The 18,294-nt window shown below is 51.0% G+C and overlaps 1 protein-coding gene across 2 annotated transcripts; it reads right to left on the bottom strand.

The window, feature by feature from the left end:
* Positions 1-3,402: 3,402 nt before the first annotated feature.
* Positions 3,403-9,544, bottom strand: GNPNAT1 (glucosamine-phosphate N-acetyltransferase 1). 2 transcript variants are annotated; one of them, XM_039553224.1, is made up of 6 exons: positions 9,487-9,544; positions 6,803-6,990; positions 6,042-6,104; positions 4,766-4,893; positions 4,104-4,165; positions 3,403-3,865 (listed from the first exon to the last, which is right to left on the bottom strand). In XM_039553224.1, exons 2-6 carry the CDS (start codon positions 6,972-6,974, stop codon positions 3,718-3,720), a joined length of 573 nt encoding a protein of 190 aa, XP_039409158.1. In that variant the 5' UTR covers positions 6,975-6,990; positions 9,487-9,544; the 3' UTR covers positions 3,403-3,717. The 2 variants fall into 2 exon arrangements, with proteins under 2 accessions (XP_039409158.1, XP_010408268.1); XM_010409966.3 differs by lacking the exon at positions 9,487-9,544 and adding an exon at positions 9,228-9,427.
* Between the last annotated feature and the right edge of the window lie 8,750 nt (positions 9,545-18,294).

An 18,294-nucleotide genomic window follows, 5' to 3' on the forward strand; every position in this document is an offset into this window, starting at 1 on the left:
AGGAATGCTCTGGGGCTGTTGGGAAATGAATTCCCGGCCGTTGCAGCACGAGGCTCCCACATGGCAGCAGTGGGGCTGTGCCTGGCCCTGCACAGCTCCCAGACACTGCCAGCCACCAGCTTCTGCTGGAACTGGGCTGGGAAGCATCAAATCCCTTCCTATTGCAGGTCCCTGGGGAAGGGGAGGGATGAAACACAGATGGAAGGCACTGATTCATCTCTCCAGTCCATGTCTGGGGTCCTGGGAACGCTCACTTACTACTGACAAGCTCCATGACTAAGGATTTTTCGTCAGTCTAGTTTTTTTCATGGCATTACCCCCTCCTGGTGCCTTTTACAGTCATTCTGGTCTGTCTGCCTGGCAGATCCTAAGGGATTCTGAGATTTAATTTTCCTCAGGTCTATTACTAAGCCGCCTATTTAAAACTTCCTGTGTCTGTCTCCTGGAGTTTCACTGCCAGTAGGTGTTTCAATATTTGGTTTTGGGGGTTGAACTAAAGGCAGGAATTGGAAGCAGGGTCCCTCACTGTGGACCTGAAAGAGAAGTAGAGGGTGAACTATTATTTTTTATTTCCCCTAGTTCAAACACAAATCTTTGGGAAGCCACAGCTCTACATCAAGCTGGTGAAGTTCCCTTTTCCAGCTTAGGGGAAGCAGAGTGAAGGAGATGGACATCTCTTCCTCAGGGTGGGAAAGCTGTTAGCCAAAAAATTAAAGGCCTGGGGAGGAGGTAAAATTCAACCTCTGGAAAAACTGGTAAGGCTGTTAGGGCTGGTTTCTGACCAAAAAAAAAAAGTGTTCCAGGCCAGGTTGGACAGGGCTTGGAGCAACCTGGGATGGTGAAATGAGATGAGCTTTAAGGTCCCTTCCAACCCAAACCATTCTGGGATTCTCCAGGATTCATCAACTGTGTGTCCAAATACTGCTATTTTGAGATATATATATTTTAATATATTTTTATGCTGTATAAAAAAAAATATACAGGTATAGCTATATATAATGATATATATAAAACTATATAAAAACATGGCTCTGTGGTCCAGGGAAGAGCTTCCCAGGGGGAAGACATTTATGAAAAGTTTGGTGTTTGTTTCAAGGAGGTCATGGTTGATTTTATATACTATATATATATATAGTCTCTCTGTGTATGTGTATATAAAAAAAATGTATACATTATAAATGTCATATACAGATTTTATATATACATACACAATATACATATGTATATATAAAAATAGATCTAAAATACAAACGTAAATAATACATATAAGGCCCCTTGCTTTTTCCTCTTCAGCCCGTTGTACTGTGGATAAATTTCAGGGCTGCTGCAGTTGCTGTTCCCTCCCCCTGGGGCTGTGCAGTGCTGGCACTTGTGGCATTGTCCCTGTGCCAGTTCCAAACACCCCCCTGTGACTGTGGTGTCCCAGGGGCACACCTGACCCCACACTGGCACCTCCAAGGCCCCAGCCTGGGCACTCTCAGCTCTCCAGCCCCTGTGTTTCCAGAGGGGTGGGAATGTCACCTCTGGGGTGAACAAAGAGCTCTTCAGCTGCTGGGCGGGGGCTGTGCCCGGCAGGGCCATTGTGATGCAGCCACAACTCCCAGCTCTCAACCCCATTCATCTGTTTTACAATGATCTGAGCCGGGCCACAGCACCTGCTCCTCTCTCTGATCTTCTCATTAACTCTTAATGAGGGCCTGGGGCTGTTTAGATGGTGTAGATACCATGGAATTCAAATAATCCACTTAAAGTCAGTGGAAATTCCAAATTAATTAAAACTGTGGAAGGCAAGAAAATCCACCTCAATCACTTGGGCCAGCAGAAAGCAGGACCTGCTTTAGAGAATTAGAGTCAGGGCTCAAGCCATGCAGATGCTGTCAGAGGAGCACATCTGCTTTCTCTGGGGAGAGAAATCCACGTGGAATTGCTGGAAGTGTTCTTTTCAGCCTAGAGAAGGGGAACAGGTACCTGCAGCAGGTGGTGCTGCTCAACAAGTACATCCTCACTCCATGAGAAACACAGATACAGGTGGCAATCATTTATTCAGCTTAAACAAAGATATTCCTTAAAAAAATAATCAATAAATAAACCAGACATCACCAAGGAGACACTGTATGGAGTGGAGAACCCTCAGGAAGATCAAGCAGAGCCCCCAGCACTGTAGAGTCGCTCTCCAGAGCACAAAGCAGGACAGTGTGGAAGGCCTGGCTGCCCACAAACAACCCCGGCTGGGTATAATGCCCTATTCATGGATGTGGGATTTGTCACTCCCCACACAAAACACCACTGTTGGGAACAGGGCTTTGGACGTTATTTGCTTGCCACCCCTGGCAAAAGTGCTAAAATCATTCATCCAGTCTTAACAGCAAGAGGGAAGCTCCACAGCAGCAACACTCCCTTTGGAGCAGAAAGGGCAATTTCTCTCCTGGTTCGCTGTGCTGTAAATCCCTGCTGGCAAAACCAGAGCCCACCTGGCCCTCTGGCGTTCCAGTGACTGGGCCAGGTGTGTTCAGTGAATCCCAGAATGGTTTGGGTTGGAAGGGTCCTGAAACTCATCTCAGTCCAACAGGGACACCTCCCACCATCCCAGGTTGCTCCAAGCCCTGTCCAGCCTGGCCTGGAACACTTCCAGGGATCCAGGGGCAGCCCCAGCTTCTCTGGGCACCCTGTGCCAGGGCCTCAGCACCCTCACAGGGAAGAATTCCTTCCCAAATCCCATCTATCCCTGCCCTCTGGCAGTGGGAAGCCATTCCCCCTTGTCCTGGCATTATCTGCCCATACAAAAATCCCTCTCCCTCCTTTTTAGGTACTGGAAGTGGCTCTAAGCCTTCTCAGGGCTGAACACCCCCAGCTCTCTCAAGTGAAGCTCAATCTGCCAATCCCAATCCCATTCCCATGGATAGCTAGCCAGAACCCCACTATGGATGGGGTACATTCCTTCAGACATTCCAATTTCCCAGTTACCTCTGCCCTGTTGCAAACCATGTTTGGGGTTTTTATGTCAGAAAAAAGTAATTATCCTGAAAACCAAGTTATCAGCTAAAGTGCAGGAGCCCTGCAGTGAGAAGCACATCCATTTTTAGACTGGGAATTCAGCACAGCCTGTAAGGATTCTCCCCAACCTGCACCAACAGTAACAAATCCAGTCTTGGAAAACAGTGCCTATAAAACTTCTGATGCACCACCAGCACTTCCATGAGGTGTCATGGAAAAAACCAGAACAAAGACCTGTTCTGTGTCACTAATTCTGCATAAGAGAAGCCTCATCCCTTACCCAGCTACATCATCCTTCCATCAGCACAGCCAGCAGGACAGTCCCAGGGGCTGTCCTTTGGCTACTAAGAAGCACAAACCTTTAGAAAAATACAATGCAAGAAAAAATTTGAGATAAAAATATATACCTTTGGTTAAAAACCATCCCTTTAACGAGTTCTTTGTAACTCAGCTAGAACAGAAAAGCTTCACCTTGACTCAGCAGTAGTAAAAATTAGTTCTAAACTTATTTTCTAACCCAGAGGACCCTTTCTAAAACCTCAGTTATTTTTTTTCCCCTAAGATTTACACATTTGATGTTCATTACTTATAGGGACTGTTATATTTGCAGCAATAAACTATATAAATTTTCCACGGAGAGAATGTTTGTAGCACAAGCTCCTCCACCAACAGTCTTTCCAAAAAAAAAAAAAACCCAAAAAACCCAAAAACACCTAGAAGTTGTTAATTAAAGAACCGTTGAAACATGTAGTTTTCTTCAGATACCAAATAGCCAAACTTCTTGTAGAAATCCACATTTTTGGGCAGACACTCGAGCGTGATTTTGTAACAGTTCAGTCTCTTACTTAGCAAGGTGAGGGTGGACGTTAATCTGGAAAAGACAAAAAATCAGCAGTTAAATGCCGGGTCAGTGAATATTTAATTAGTTAAATTATCACAGCCACAACACTGAGGGCTGACAGCACTCTCTGTGTTTTCCTGCACATCACTTTATTCCCAGCTGGTGATCCCTGCTGGCTCAATTCTTCCCAGGCGCTTGGCAGGAAGGTGTCAGGTGTAAGGGTTTGGTGCCCACCTGCTGCTGAATGGCAAAGGTGGGGAATACTCACAGTTTTCCAAGCTGCTTCCCTCTGCACTCCCCGCTGACCACCACATCTTCTATCCTGCCTCTCTGAAAACACAGGCAAGTGTCTGTTAGCCTTGGAATTGCCCTTCCAGCTCCCTGTTTTCACAGCCTGGCTGGGACTCCCAGCACGGAGATCCTCAGCCATCTGCTCCCTCAGAACCACATCTGACTCCTTCAAAAGCTCACTGGGACAATGGGACAGACCTCCAAGTGATCCTTTTCCTTAGGAAAAGCCAAAGCTTCCTTTTACTATTAGCTTGGCACTCAAGGATGTGATATATTTTTTAAATGCAGAAAATATTTGATCTTTTTAAACATGTATTTTTAAAATGTTTAAGGTTGGAAAAGCCCTCTAAGACCATCAAGCCCAACCGTCCCCAGCACTGCCAAGGCCACCACTGCCCCATGTCCCCAAGTGCCACATCCACAGGGCTTTTAAATTCCTCAGGGATGGGGACTCCACCACTGCCCTGGGCAGCTGTGCCAGGGCTGGACAACCCTTTCCATGAGGAATTTTTTCCCAATATCCAACCTAAACCTCCCCTGGTACAACTTGAGGTTGTCATCACACAGTAACACCATAAAACCAACATGCCCAGAGTCAGGGACAGGATCTTTCCCTCCCTTCCCAGCTGCAGGATTTACCTTGGCACAGGAGTGAGTGAATTTATGTTCTATAACCAGCGTTGCCGTGGCAACGATCTGCCCCAGGTTTGTGTCCTCCACCACGGTAACGTAGTAATCTCCAGACCTCTTCATGTGCTCAAAGGTTTCTGTGGGAGCAGGCACAGAGTGGAACAGGCAATTCAGGCTCACATTAAATTTCAGTGAAGTCTGATGCTTGCAACAGCCTCTGACTGCAAATCACTGTGGGATCACAGGGAAGATGCACCCAAGACCCCAGAATATGAAAGCCCCGGAGTCAGACTAACCCAGGAAAAAGCAGGAATTACACAAAAGCCTTTTCCTTATCTGCCCAGAGAACCCTCCTTGCTGAGCATCGCTGCACACAGGCACTACCACATAGAATCATGGAATGGTTTGGGTTGGGAGGAACCTTAAAGCTCATTCCATTCCACCCCCTGCCATGGGCAGGGACACCTCCCACTATCCCAGGCTGCTCCAAGCCCCGTCCAACCTGGCCTTGGACACTTCCAGGGATCCAGGGGCAGCCACAGCTTCTCTGGGCACCCTGTGCCAGGGCCTCACCTCGCTCACAGGGAAGAATGTCATGGAAAGGGTTGTCCAGCCCTGGCACAGCTGCCCAGGGCAGCGGTGGAATCCCCATCCCTGGAGGGATTTAAAAGCTGTGTGGATGTGGCACTTGGGGACATGGATTAGTGGTGAATTTGGCTTAGATCCTGTGATTCCCTGAATCCCTGGGCTGCTTCCCCCCTGCCTGTCCAGTCCAGGAGTGGGATCTAAAGGGGACTTAAAGTAGACTCCAAGAGAGCTGGAGAGGGACTTTGGACAAGGGCCTGGAGGGACAGCACCAGGGGCAACGGCTTCCCACTGCCAGAGCGCAGGGTTAGATGGGATGTTGGGAAGGAGATGAGGGGCTGGCTCAGGTTGTCCAGGGAAGCTGTGGCTGCCCCGTCCTTGGGAGTGTTCCAGGCCAGCTTGGACAGGGCTTGGAGCAACCCAAATTCAGCCCAAATAATCCATCCTACCAGGCATCTAAAGCTCAGTCTAAAAACCAGTTTCACAATTTAGGCCTGTCCCAGCCAAGCAGCCCTTGGGGATAGCTAAAACTGGATCCAAAGGCTGAGTGCCAAGGCTGCCTCAGGGGAGCTGAACTAATCACTCCCTCTGGCATCAGGCAGTCAGGAGCCTCACACCCAAGCAGATTTGCTGTCAGCATCAGTATCCTCTGATTCCCTGCAAGCTCTATGGAAATGCCAAGGAATAATGATGTACTCACTGATGAACTGCTCCGGGCTCGCAACTCCAGTTTCCGTCAGCTGACCCAGAACCTTAAAAAAGCCTGGTAGGAAAGGAGGGGGGAAAACAACTCTCAGTGAGGGACAGACACACAATCAAATAGCACAGAACAACCCAACACAGCTGTTTGGAAAGGGACCATCCCCATGGCACCAGCCCACCACAGTGGGATTGAGCAATGTTGAAGGATTGGCTAAAGCTCGAGTAGGCCTGAAATAATGAGTCCAGAACAACCTTTATATCTAAATTCCAGAAGGAGAATTCATGCACCAAGATGCCTGTTCACGTTGCTGTGGTATTAAAGGGAACAGTATGAACAACCATGCTCCCTCTCCAAAACCATGGTGAATGGGAAGTTGTGGAGTATTTGGAAGAGTCTACTTGAATTTTAGGATTTAAACAGTAAACCAAATTTTCAGGGTCACTCAATACAGCACCAATCCATGGTACCAAGTGCTCACATTCAGGGATGTGGTGACAACCCCAAGAACTCAAGAAGCATTTGGACAAGGCACAATGTGGGATTGTTGGGGTGTCCTGTGCAGGTTCAGGAGTTGGACTCAATGATCCATGTGGGTCCCTTCCAACTCAGGATGTTCTATAATTCCATCTAATTGTTCACTGATAAAAACAACCCAAATCACAGAAAATGAGCAATCCAAATCTACTGAGGACTCATGAAGAAATACATGTAATCAACTCAGTCTGGTCATTTCTGTTGATGATAAATCAGGATTCTACCTCGATTTAAATCAGCTGTGCAAAGTGGTCTCAGGACCAGCCCATCCCCTGGATCCAGTGGAGAAATAGCAGGAGAAAAGGTCGTGGTGTTCTCGCTCCAGTCAAGTTCCTGCAGGATTCTGGGGTCAAACATGGGCGTGTCGTCGGGCATCACGGTGGCCACGGGCATCATGGCTGCAGCCGGAGATCTGGAACGGAACGACACGAGTAAGGCATGGTTTCATCTCTAAATGAGTTGTTTCCCCTGGCTGTAGCACACTGTGGGGTTCTCCTCAGGGAGTTCACAGAAGGTGAATAAACTGTTGTTCACTTTATCTGAAGCTGCTCAGCCTTCACCTGCTGAGGCCGCTGGGTTAACAGAGCGTGTGCACCCGGACACGGCGCACGTCAGCCAGAGTCAGCACACGGAGCTTTGTGTTTATCTTGGAAAAATCCAGCCTGATAAGGCTTTGAGGAGGGTATTTAACCTTTACAGCCCGCTGGAAAGGAAAGCATCACTCTCAAGAAACCTCCCAACAACCTGTCTAAACATCATTTGCACTCCTGTTCAATTTAAAACCTGCAGTGGGAATAATGCACTTTTTTCCAACCAGTCCCATCCCATAAATACTTAATCTCTGAGGCACAAGACACCACATCCCACAGCAGATGATGCCACAGCTACAGCCCAAACTGCCTCTCCTGGGCTGTCCTGTTTGCTCTGTGTGTTTGCAGAGCCCAGCTGCCAAGCACAGCTCCACAGTGTCCATTAACAGGGAAAACACCAGTGCCAAGGTGACAGTGAGACACCTGTTAATGATTAAAGAGATTGGGGAACTGGGGGTTATTCTGGATGACAGCAAGCAAAGGGATGTATTTGCCTTATTGCATTCAAGGCCAGGTTGGACAGGGCTTGGAGCAACCTGGGATAGTGGAAGGTGTCCCTGTCCATGGCAGCAGGTGGAATGAGATGGGCTTTAAGGTCCCTTCCAACCTGAAATTCTTTGATAAAGGAAAATAATTCTTACTCTGCCCCCTGTGGAATACCTGGTCAGAGTTCTGGTATGAGCAGAGCTCATGAAAACTTCTAATTTCTTTATAAATCTTCAGATTACCTTAGCTGCACCATGAATGATACAGCAGTCACACACCACTGGTCAGGCCAAATAAACAGCAGGAACAAAAAAGTGTTTGGGATGACACTTTTTAAAACAAGACACCTCAGGGCTCAGAGAAAGAACAGAACAGAATGTGAAGCGTCACGGCATAATGAGCCTCAAAAGTGAAAGCGGCTCCAGAAACCCAACTGAAATTCCTTAAAATAAAAAAACAAAACAACACAAAATCTTTTTTTATGCCACCTGCTGGTACACACTGGCCTTTAAATCCCAGTTCTCATCCTACTTTTGCATATAAAAGTAAAAGAAATTTGCTATTACAGCAATTAAACAGCAACACAAACTGTCATCCCGAGTGAATTTTCAAAATGAAACAGCGGGAAAGATGAATTGCAAAGAGAAACATTTCTACACATTTCTCTGTTCCTACAGCTCAACTATTCCAATGTCACTTTTCCTCTGTCCCGCAGAATTCCCAAGTGTCCATATCAACATTCAAACAGTGTCTGTACAGAATAAAGCAAACCTCATGAACTCCAGCTCAGGGGTACAGCACACCTAGCTCACACGAAAAGCACAGGGAGGGAATAGAAGTTTCGATGCTCTTTGAGCAATGAGTAACCAACTAAGAGTCATTTTCCCAACTACTTCCGGCACAGCTGGAGCAGGATGGAATTGAAAGCTACACTCATTTTCTGGAGGCAGGAATATGACTTAGGATACTGCCAATTGAAAATAAAAAAAAAGGACTGAAGTAAAGGAGAAGAGCTCTGGCCTGTGGGTCGTCCTGGTGCACAGCTCAAGTTTCCCTGGAGCATCCCGGGATCCCCACGTGTGTTGGGAGCAGGGTATGCCCAGGGATCCCCTGAGGTGAACTGCCATCCCGGGGAACACCCTCAAACCCCCGAGAGGGTGCTTGTCCAGACCTCTGCCAGCTCCGCACTTCTGGGGTACGGAGTAACAGAGCCCAGCTCTGCCCCTGGAGGGTCCCCACAGCTTTCCTGAGCCGAAGCAGCCCCTTGGGGCAGAACCCCTCGCACAGCCAAGCCCTCGAGGGGGCCTCCCCACCTCACACACGGCCCCTCGAGGGGATCCCCTCAAACCCTCACCTCACATGCAGCCTTTTGCGGGAGTCCCCTCACGCCCACCACTCACACACAGCCCCTCGGGGGGGGTCTCCACACCTCACAAACAGAACCTCGGGGGGTCCCACACCCCCTCACCCCACACACGGTCTCTCGGAGGGTCCCCACAGCTCAACTCAGCTGAAGCTGCTCCTCGGGGGTGGGAGCTTTCCCCAAACCGACCTCTCAGAGAGGTGCCCTCACCTCATACAAAGCCTATTGAGGGCACCCCCTCACTTCATCCGCAGCCCCTCGGTGAGGGGGAGGGGGGGGGGCATCCTGTTGCCCCACACACAGACCTTCGGGGCAGTCCCATCACCCCCCACATACACGCAGCCGTTCGATGGGGTCCCCACAGCACCCCTGAGCTGAAGCAGCCCCTCGGGGGTGGGAGCCCCTCCCCAAACCGAGCCCTCAGAGAGGTCCCCTCCCGCAGCCCCTCAGGGCCCCTCTCCGCACTCACCCGCGCGCGCCGGCCCCGCCGCACGCGCCGCACGGACGTGGCAGGGTGGGCGGGGCCATGCCGGGCCGGCGCGCGCGCATGCCCTCCCGCGCCCCCTCAGCCAATCGCAGCCGACCGCTGCCAACCGCAGCCAATCGCCGCCGATCTCCGCCCTTCGGCCACGCCCCCTCAGCGCCTCGCCGGCCCCTCGCGCGGGTTGGGCGGGGGCGGGCTGGACACGCCCCCTCCCCGAGAGGCCGCGCCCCTCCCGCCGTGTCCCGCCCTCAGGGCCTCGCCAAGATGGCGGGGCCTGGCGTGTGGTGGTGATGGGTTCTGTTCCGGCTCGGCGCTCCCACCGCTCTTCCCGCCGCATGAAGGGGTTTTCACCTTCACAGAAGTCCCAGTGGGCTTGGCGAGGGGAAGGGTTAGGGCAGCGAGGCACGGCAGATCTCAGCTCCCACACACACCCCCACCTCAGGGGCACCGAGGCTGAGGTGTTTGCCAGGTTTGAAATCATAGAATCGCGGAATTCCAGACTGGGTTGAGTGGGAAAGGACCTTAAAAATCATCTCGTTCCAGCTCCTGCCGTGGTCAGGGACACCTTCCACTATCCCAGGCTGCTCCAAGCCCTGTCCAACCTGGCTTTGGACACTCCAGGGATCCAGGGGCAGCCCCAGCTTCTCTGGACACCCTGTGCCTCACTACCCTCACAGAGAAGAATTCCTTCATACTATCCCATCTAACCCTGCCTTCTTCCAGTTCAAAGCCATTGCCCCTTGTCCTGTCACTCCAGGCCCTCACTTGGATAATTTTTATCTCAGTGGGATTGTTGTTGGAGGCTCCCATTGCTCTGCTTGGACAAGACTTGTGCTGGGACAGGCCTTGTTCAGCCTCCAAGGCTGACAGATGTCATGAGTGAGGGTTTTAATTCCTTTTCAATAAAAAAAAAACAACTTTGAGATCATCTCAAGAGACAGTTTTATGAATAGCTGAGGTCAGGGCACGCATGTTGCCTGGAGCAGGAGAACTGGTGAACACAATAATTAACACAAAACACTTCTGAGACATGACTGTTATTTTACCATCAGAATGAATCATTCTGTAACCGTGGAAACAATCAACATTCCTTATTTTTTACTTCTTCAGGCCCAGAGTGACCAGATGACACACACTGACCTCCCTCCGTCCAGGCACACCCTAAATCTGGGGGCGAAGCTCCCGGATTGCAGCCAGATGAACCACTGCAATATTTTTAACCTTTTCTTGCAAGAGAAAGGCACAAACTGGGCCTGAGTTTCCCATCCCATCCCTTCTCTTAAGTTTTGAGGGATTCAGAGGACTGGGAATGTCCCACCCATGCTAAAAAATGAATATTATATTGTGCTGCTTTGCCTGGTTGGACAGGGAAGCTGGGAGTGTGGACACATTTCCACTCTGTGAAAAACGACAGACAGAGGTTTAGCTTAACTCCCACCATGATGCCTTTTCCTTGATGGAAAGATTTTACAGATTTGAGGTAGATTTCACATTTTTGTGTAAGTAAGTGTGGAGAGTCAATGCTTTTTAAAACCAGAATCGTGCCATAACAAGGCCATGACCACATGGGGTCAGCCCAGCTTTCCCCGTTGAGGCTCAGAGCGGAGGTCCTGGATCTGCAGTGGGAATGCAGCGACTTTTGGACAATCCTTATCCAGGTGCATCCTCCCAGCTCCCCACAATCCAATCGCTGAGTAGGGACATCCTGACCCAGAAGGTGCATCTGGTCTGTGGGGTTTAACAGCTGAGCAGTGCTGTCCTCTGTGTGTGTAGCTCAGCTTCCAACCTCCAGCGCTCCTGTGCAGCAGTGGAATGTTGAAAAATGAGGGGAAAACTCCTTTGTTTGGGTTAAAAACTCTTGCTCTGAGCTTGTCAGTCCTGCAGACCAGTGCTATTTCCCACCACAGGTGCTGACAAACCTTTCTGCATGTGGATTTTGTAGCAGCGAGAGTCTAAACCAGAGCAGGGCAATGATTTGGATGGGAAAACTTTCCTTGTCATTCCATGCCCTTATAAATAGTCTCTCTCCATGATTTTTATAGACTCCCTGCAGGTACTGGAGGCTGCAATTAGGTCATCCTGAAGTCTTTTCCAGGCTGAACAATCCCAACTCTCCTAGCCTTTCCTCACAGGAGAGCTGCTCCATCCCTCTGATCATCTTGGTGGCCTCCTCTGGACTCGCTCCAACAGGTCAATTACATTGATTACTGTTCCCAGAATGGAAAAATCTGGGTCAGGGATCAGCCACTTTGCTGAGTCCACCCTTGAGATGGGCTTTGCTTCTCTGCTGACCAGTGACAGGGCCTGAGGGAACGGCTGGAGCTGTGCCAGGGGAGGTTTAGGTTGGATATCAGGACAAGGCTCTTCCCCCAGAGGGTGCTGGGCACTGCCCAGGCTCCCCAGGGAATGGGCACGGCCCCGAGGCTGCCAGAGCTCCAGGAGTGCTTGGACAACGCTGCCAGGGATGCCCAGGGTGGGATTGTTGGGGTGTCTGTGCAGGGACAGGAGTCAGACTCATGATCCCTGTGGGTTCCTTCCAGCTCAGGATATTCTGTAATTCTTTCCGAGGCCAACAACAAGGCCACAGCTCCCTGGTATCTCTGAGGCCAGGATTTGGCTGCTGAAGACCAAGGGGAAAGTTGAAATAACACCTTTCCACTGGTTTCCTCATTTCCACATCTCCTCTCCGCGGGTTCCGCTGTGGCGTTTTCTGTTGCAGAGGGGGAAAATAAAACTCCAGCAAAGTGATATCCTTCGGCTGCTCCGGATTTGCCCGCAGGGAAATTGCAAATCCATGACCACGGGACAGCCAGAAAGATGGGAAGGGAGCCATGCACTTGTTTGATGTAAATGTCGGAGCCTGAACACACCCTGCTTTATGAGGAGGGAAAAAGTGCTCTCCTTTTCCTTCGGCTGCATGACAGAAGGCAGGAAGAATGGAGCAATCCTTGCCACAATAAAAGTGTTTACATTCTGTTTTGGAAACATGCTCAGGGCTTGGAATACCCTGGGACCAGCCCCTTTTAACCTCTCATAGACAGGGCTGTATCCAGCCACAAATAAATCCTGAGGGGTGGAAATGTCTGAAGAGCTGCACAAACCAGCTCCAGGCACCTGGATTTTGCAGAGCACCCAGTGCCTGTTTATCTTTGGAAAGAAAGATACTGCTGTGTCTCCCCAAGTGTTTCCTGCAGACGGATAATGAGAAACTAAATACCTGCTCCAGCTTAATAAAGTCAAGAGGAAACCTGGCAAAGCTCTGCTGCCATCCAGATGGCCTCCTGGGACTGGGAAATGGCATTTCCTTGGGGTTTGGGATAGCATTAGTGCAGTTATGGAAGGAGAAGTGCATCTGGACCGTGTCTGCCTCGCTGGAAATAATTATCCCATCTTTAACCAAGCAGCCAAATGTAATTTAACTGCCCAGAAAGTGTTTGGAGCCACAGGGGTGTTGCAGCCCCAGGCTGCCATCCATGGAGGCTGGAAATGTTCAGTGTCTTCAGGTTTTCCCATCTTTCCTGCTCATGTCCCAAAACCATTTTTTTAATGGAGAAAATCCCTGCCTAAGGCTGACAACATCCCACCTTATTAATGCTCCAGTATCCCACCTCAGTAAAGGCTCGTGTATTTTTGTCTATTTTTTAAAATACACAAAAAAAGCTCCAACAAGAAATTTAATTATGGCTCTCACCCTCCTTTGGATGTGGCTGTTTTATGGGAAGTAAAATGACATCAGCTCATCCCAAAAAACTGGAGCTGGGATCAGATCCAGCACGAATGTGGCTTCAGGGTGAGAAATGGGGGATGAAACCCAAATCTGATCCAGGGGTGTGCACATTGCAGGTGAGTCCAGAGATTTGGGGTCCCTGCAGGTAAAAGGGCATTTTCTCATCTGCCACAGGCAGAGTGCTCGGGATGATGGATCTTCCCGTATGAAATGAGCACGCTGTGGATTCCATAAGCCTGGAATGGATTAGTGAGTTTTCCTGGATGGATTAGTGAGTAAATAGCAGCTTTTACCTTTTTCCCTTCCACCAAGGTGGCACCAAGATGGTGTTTGCCCAGTGACTGTCTCTGCAGACACGCTGTCACCTGATGTCCCCTCAGTGGGACACTTAAGGAGCTTCCCAAAGGTTGTATTTCCATGAGCTCCATTAAATTCAGGAAGCTTCTCCAAAGGAAGTACGGCCCTGATCTCTTGCCCTCCTGTTCCATGGGCATTGGGGGATTTATTTAAGGGATATATTTAAGTGTCCCAAGTGAAGGACTTGAAGAATCCTGTGTGTGAGACCAGCGAGGGGCAGCTGTTCCTGGGGGTGGAAGGGGACAGGTGGGCTTTGGGATCTGAGCCAGCCATGGGAACTGATGGTCTCAGATACACCCAAGGGTTGGAGCATTTAAACTGAACTAGGGAAGGTTTAGATCAGAGATTAGGAAGGAATTCTTCCCTGTGAGGGTGGGGAGGCCCTGGCATAAGTTGCCCCGAGAAGCTGTGGCTGCCTCATCCCTGGAAGTGTTCCAGGCCAGCTTGGACAGGGAGCAACCTGGGATAATGGAAGGTGTCCCTGCCCATGGCAGGGCTGGAATGAGATGGGCTTTAAGGTCCCTTCCAACCCAAACCATTCTGTGATGCCACAGTTCTGTGATCATGCCGCTGGTGTCCCGGTGGCCACCCCTGTGTCCAGGCAGCGATCCCTCCTCGGTGCCAGGATCGGGAATGTGCTCAGCCCTGCTGTGCTCACCCGTGGCCCTTCTCTCCGGGCCGTCCCTTTTCCCTCTAGGTGGAGTTATTACACACCAGATTTCAGCTTCTTCCGTGTCTGGATCTGCTCCTGCAGCCGTGCAGACAATGAGATCCCCACCACTGCCCGCAGCCCCACTGCCCGGGTGCTTCCCTGGAACTGAGAGATCTGAATTTGATGAAGCCCAGAGTACCTTGGAGAGCTTGCACGTGTTGCATGCGTGGGATGGGAAAGGTGAGCTGTGCTTTGGGGGTGTGTGGGCAAGGGGAGGATGGGGGTCCCTCAGAATGAAAGGAAAATGATTCATCAGGGATGTACTGCAGGCTCTATGGAGCATCTTCCCTTAATTCTGCTTTATGAGCTTTCCCTCCTTTCTCTTACCTTGTGGCACAGTTGGAGGGGAGGAAGAGGAGGCAGGAAATCCCACAGGGTTGTTTTTAAACTCTGCCTGATTAACAGCATCGTTTGGATTGACTTGGTCACAGAGGGCTTGAAGGACAATTTGGGACTTGTAGGTTCCAGGTGCTCTCATTCCCAGCCCCTCTGGACGTCTGGGACAACGTGGGTGCTGGGGGAGCAGCTGGGGCTGGGCTCTGCCCTGTGCCCCACGCTGTGCCAGGGGCACATCCATCCTTGTGGGGGCATCCTGGCTCTTTGACTCCTCCACATTCCCCCACCAATGACATTCCCTGTTCTCACTCCAGTTCTTTTCCAGGATCCAGCCCTTCAGTGCTTTGCAAGATTTACACCCCTCTCGCTCCCTGCCGTCATTTCCCTGTCTGTCTCAGACATGTTCCCACCCTCTTCTCCTGTTTATGGGAAGGGGAGAAGCACTCAGGAGATAAAGCAGCTGCCCACGGCCGTCAGCCGGCTCATCCTGAGTTCCAGGGAGCCCCTGGCTGTGGGGCTGCATCCTTGGAAGTGCCTGACACGTGATTTTCAGCTGGGAGATGATGTGAATCAGATGTGGTCCCTCCAGAGGGCCACCCAGGGTGGGACCCAGCATGGATGGGGGCTGGAGGTGGCCTCGGGGTAGCCCTGTCCCTCTGGAAGGATGGGCAGGCTTCTTCCCAGGTTTGCCATTCCCAAGAGCTCTCCTTGCCCTCGCTGCCTCATCAGAGCAAAAGCAAAACTCACAAAACTCTTTCCTCAGGGTCTCCTAGGCAGCTCTTTGCCCTCCTGCCTAAATCTGCTGAGAGCCATCAGGGATACCAGGAACCTGGTTTTTCCCAAGTGTCCCAGGTGAGGTTTGGCCATCCCTGCTGCCTGGGTGAGCAGGAATTAGATGGGCTCATTCCATTGGGACCAGCATCCCGTCTCCCACTGGTGGGGTAGAGCTCAAACCTGAGCTCAGTGGGCTCAAGTGCTCTGAAACAAAAGAAGGTGTGGAAAAGAGGGCAAATTTAGATGGAATATTGGGAAGAAATTCTTCCCTGTGAGGGTGGTGAGGCCCTGGCACAGGGTGCCCAGAGAAGCTGTGGCTGCCCCTGGATCCCTGGAAGTGTCCAAGGCCAGGTCAGACAGGGCTTGGAGCAGCCTGGGACAGTGGAAGGTGTCCCTGCCCATGGCAGGGGGTTGGAATGAGATGGGATTTAAGGCCCCTTCCAAGCCAAACCATTCTGGGATTTTATGATGATGATGATGAAGGAATTGCACAAGAGGAACACGAGAGCCACTGTCATCCCATTCCAAGCCCAGTTTGGAGGGCAGTGTGGTGCCTTCCCTTGGACAGCCTGGGATCAGGGAGCTCCATTTCCCCTGGGCACCCCTGCAGTTCCCCTGTGGCCCTCAATGCCTGTTCCTGAGCTGTTCCAGTGCTTCTCTTTGGGACATGTCCCCAGGCAAAGGACTAGTGGGAGTAAATCCGAGCTGGGATCACTGGTGTGAGTTAAATTTCTAACCCAGATCCTCTCCCATTTCTCACCCTCTTCTCCAGGCAGGAAATCAAAGCCCAGCTCGCTCATTAGGGACTGACCAGCTGTTGACCAAAAGCCAAAAATAAAACCCAGAGCAAATGCTTTATTTGCTCAAACTGCTGCATTCTCAGAGGAGGGGGAGTGGGACTTTTCCAAGCAGAGGCTTCCCACCAGCTGGGAATCTGTGGCTTCACCAGGAGCTGACAGCACAAGGGAGCTCTGTTACCAGCTCTTTGTCTTAGCTGCGGATCAAAGGGAAAATTTTCTGAATGATTTCAGTATCTGACAGGTTCCTGCATATTTGAGCCACTGTGAAATATGGGATTGGCCTTTCTGAGTCACTTGGGAATTTGGGAAATATTTTGCTGCTCCTGTGTCAAACCGAAAAAAGAAAAACTCCTGAAGTGCAGCCTCTTCCTTGGATCAGATCAAATGCTGATCATACTGATGTGAGCTCCCTGGCAGCTTTTCTGGGATGAATTTGGCATGCTGGGATTTCAAGTTCTTCTTAAACTGGAGTTTCCCATCCTCTCCCCCCACAGCCCATCAGCAGGGCTGTCCTCAGCTCCCACACAGGGAAGATCCAGGTTTGCATCCCGAGGGATAGCAGACCTTCAGCTTGGGAGAAGTCCCCGTTTGCATCCTGGAATTATGCAAAGCAGACGGGAGAGCTTAAGGGAAACCAAAGGAGCAGTTTCTGGGGGGAGACTCAAGGCTGAAATATGTGGAACAGCTGGAGGGATGCAGGGGATTTCAAAGGGAAGGCTGGGATGCCGATGGAAACGGGAGCAGGCACAGGGGCCGCATTGCACTGGTGCTTACGGGAAGAGCTGTAAGCAGGGGGGCACTTTATTTGTTTCAGATCTATAACATCCAGCAGATATTTATGGATCTTTTATCTCTTTAGTGCCTCAGGGCTGCAAATCGAAGCACCTGGGGCTCTTGTGAGGCTGAAAGCAAACAAATAAAACCCCCGCTGGTCTCCAGAAAGGTTTGGAGCCCCACGAGCGCTGTCACTGATCTGTCTGAATTTAATTAGGCCCATTAAACCGCTCCTGGTGCCGTCACTCTGGAGGGCTTTGGATCCTCACCATCCCTTCCTGCATCGGAGATGAGGGATAATACACCTGGGAAGTGAGGGTTGTCTGAGCCAGACGGAACCCGGCGCATCCACATCCGCGTGTGGTTCCAGCTCTGCGCTGGGTCCTGGCTCTGGCGACACCAGGTCTGGGTTTCCTGCATCCCTAATCAATTCCAGGAAAATCCCTGGTGGTCCTGAGTGCCCTCAGAGGGTCCCTCCGTGGGGCAGGTCAGGGTGAAAGGTGCTCCTGATCCCAGCCCTGGGATTCTCAACCCAGAGAGGAGCTTGGAGGGGTCAGACAAGGCAGGGCAAGGCTGGATAAAGCTCTCGCATTCCCCCTTGGTGTGAGCACCAGGGATTTGGGAGATGTCTTTGCACACAGCCAGGGAAGTGGTGCTGGCCACCCAGGAGCCCCTTCCCGGCCTGAAGGCTGGAAAGTCTCCAGTGTGCTTCCCGAGACACTGACGTGACTCACCCAGCTTGGGTTTACTACGGATTAATTTAAGGAGCTTTTTTCAGCTCCTGCCCACCACAGGAAAGCCCCTGGGGTGGCCATCCCATGGCAGGAGGGCTTTTGGAAACCCACATGTCCTGGGTGTAGGGAATAACCCAGCTCCTCTTGGAGTGCTCAGGGATCCGTTTGTGTTAGAGAATCACAGAGTCATGGAATGCTTTGGGTTGCAAAGGACCTTAAAGATCATCTCGTTCCACCCCCTGCCATGGGCAGGAGCGCCCTCCACTATCCCAGGTTGCTCCAGGCCCCATCCACTTAACCTTGAAAATCTCCTAGGGTGGGGAGTGGTTGCTCCCTCCCCCTCCCCACAAACCAGCAGCTTCCCCAAATGTCCCTTTCCCACCAATTCCTGTCAGCAGGATGTCCCCGTACCCAGCTCCCACCCCCTCCCTGCTGCAGGGGACAGCCCTGCTGGGGAGGTATTTCTTTTCTGCTACGTTTTAAAATATCTGTGTATCTTCAGACCTCTCCCCCATTGCAAACTTCGCCGATCCCTCTCCAAACCCGCTCCGGGACTCGCCCATCTGCACGGTATTAAAT

This window comes from Corvus cornix, chromosome 5 (genome assembly GCF_000738735.6).
Source record: "Corvus cornix cornix isolate S_Up_H32 chromosome 5, ASM73873v5, whole genome shotgun sequence".
Taxonomy (NCBI): Eukaryota; Metazoa; Chordata; class Aves; order Passeriformes; family Corvidae; genus Corvus; species Corvus cornix.

Excerpts from the sequence above, each read along its gene's own strand:
- GNPNAT1 (XM_010409966.3), bottom strand. Across the intron at positions 6,105-6,802 it reads CACAGCTGATTTAAATCGAG|GCTTTTTTAAGGTTCTGGGT; the intron begins GTAGAATCCTGA and ends CTTTCCTACCAG. Across the intron at positions 4,166-4,765 it reads TCACTCACTCCTGTGCCAAG|AGAGGCAGGATAGAAGATGT; the intron begins GTAAATCCTGCA and ends CTGTGTTTTCAG.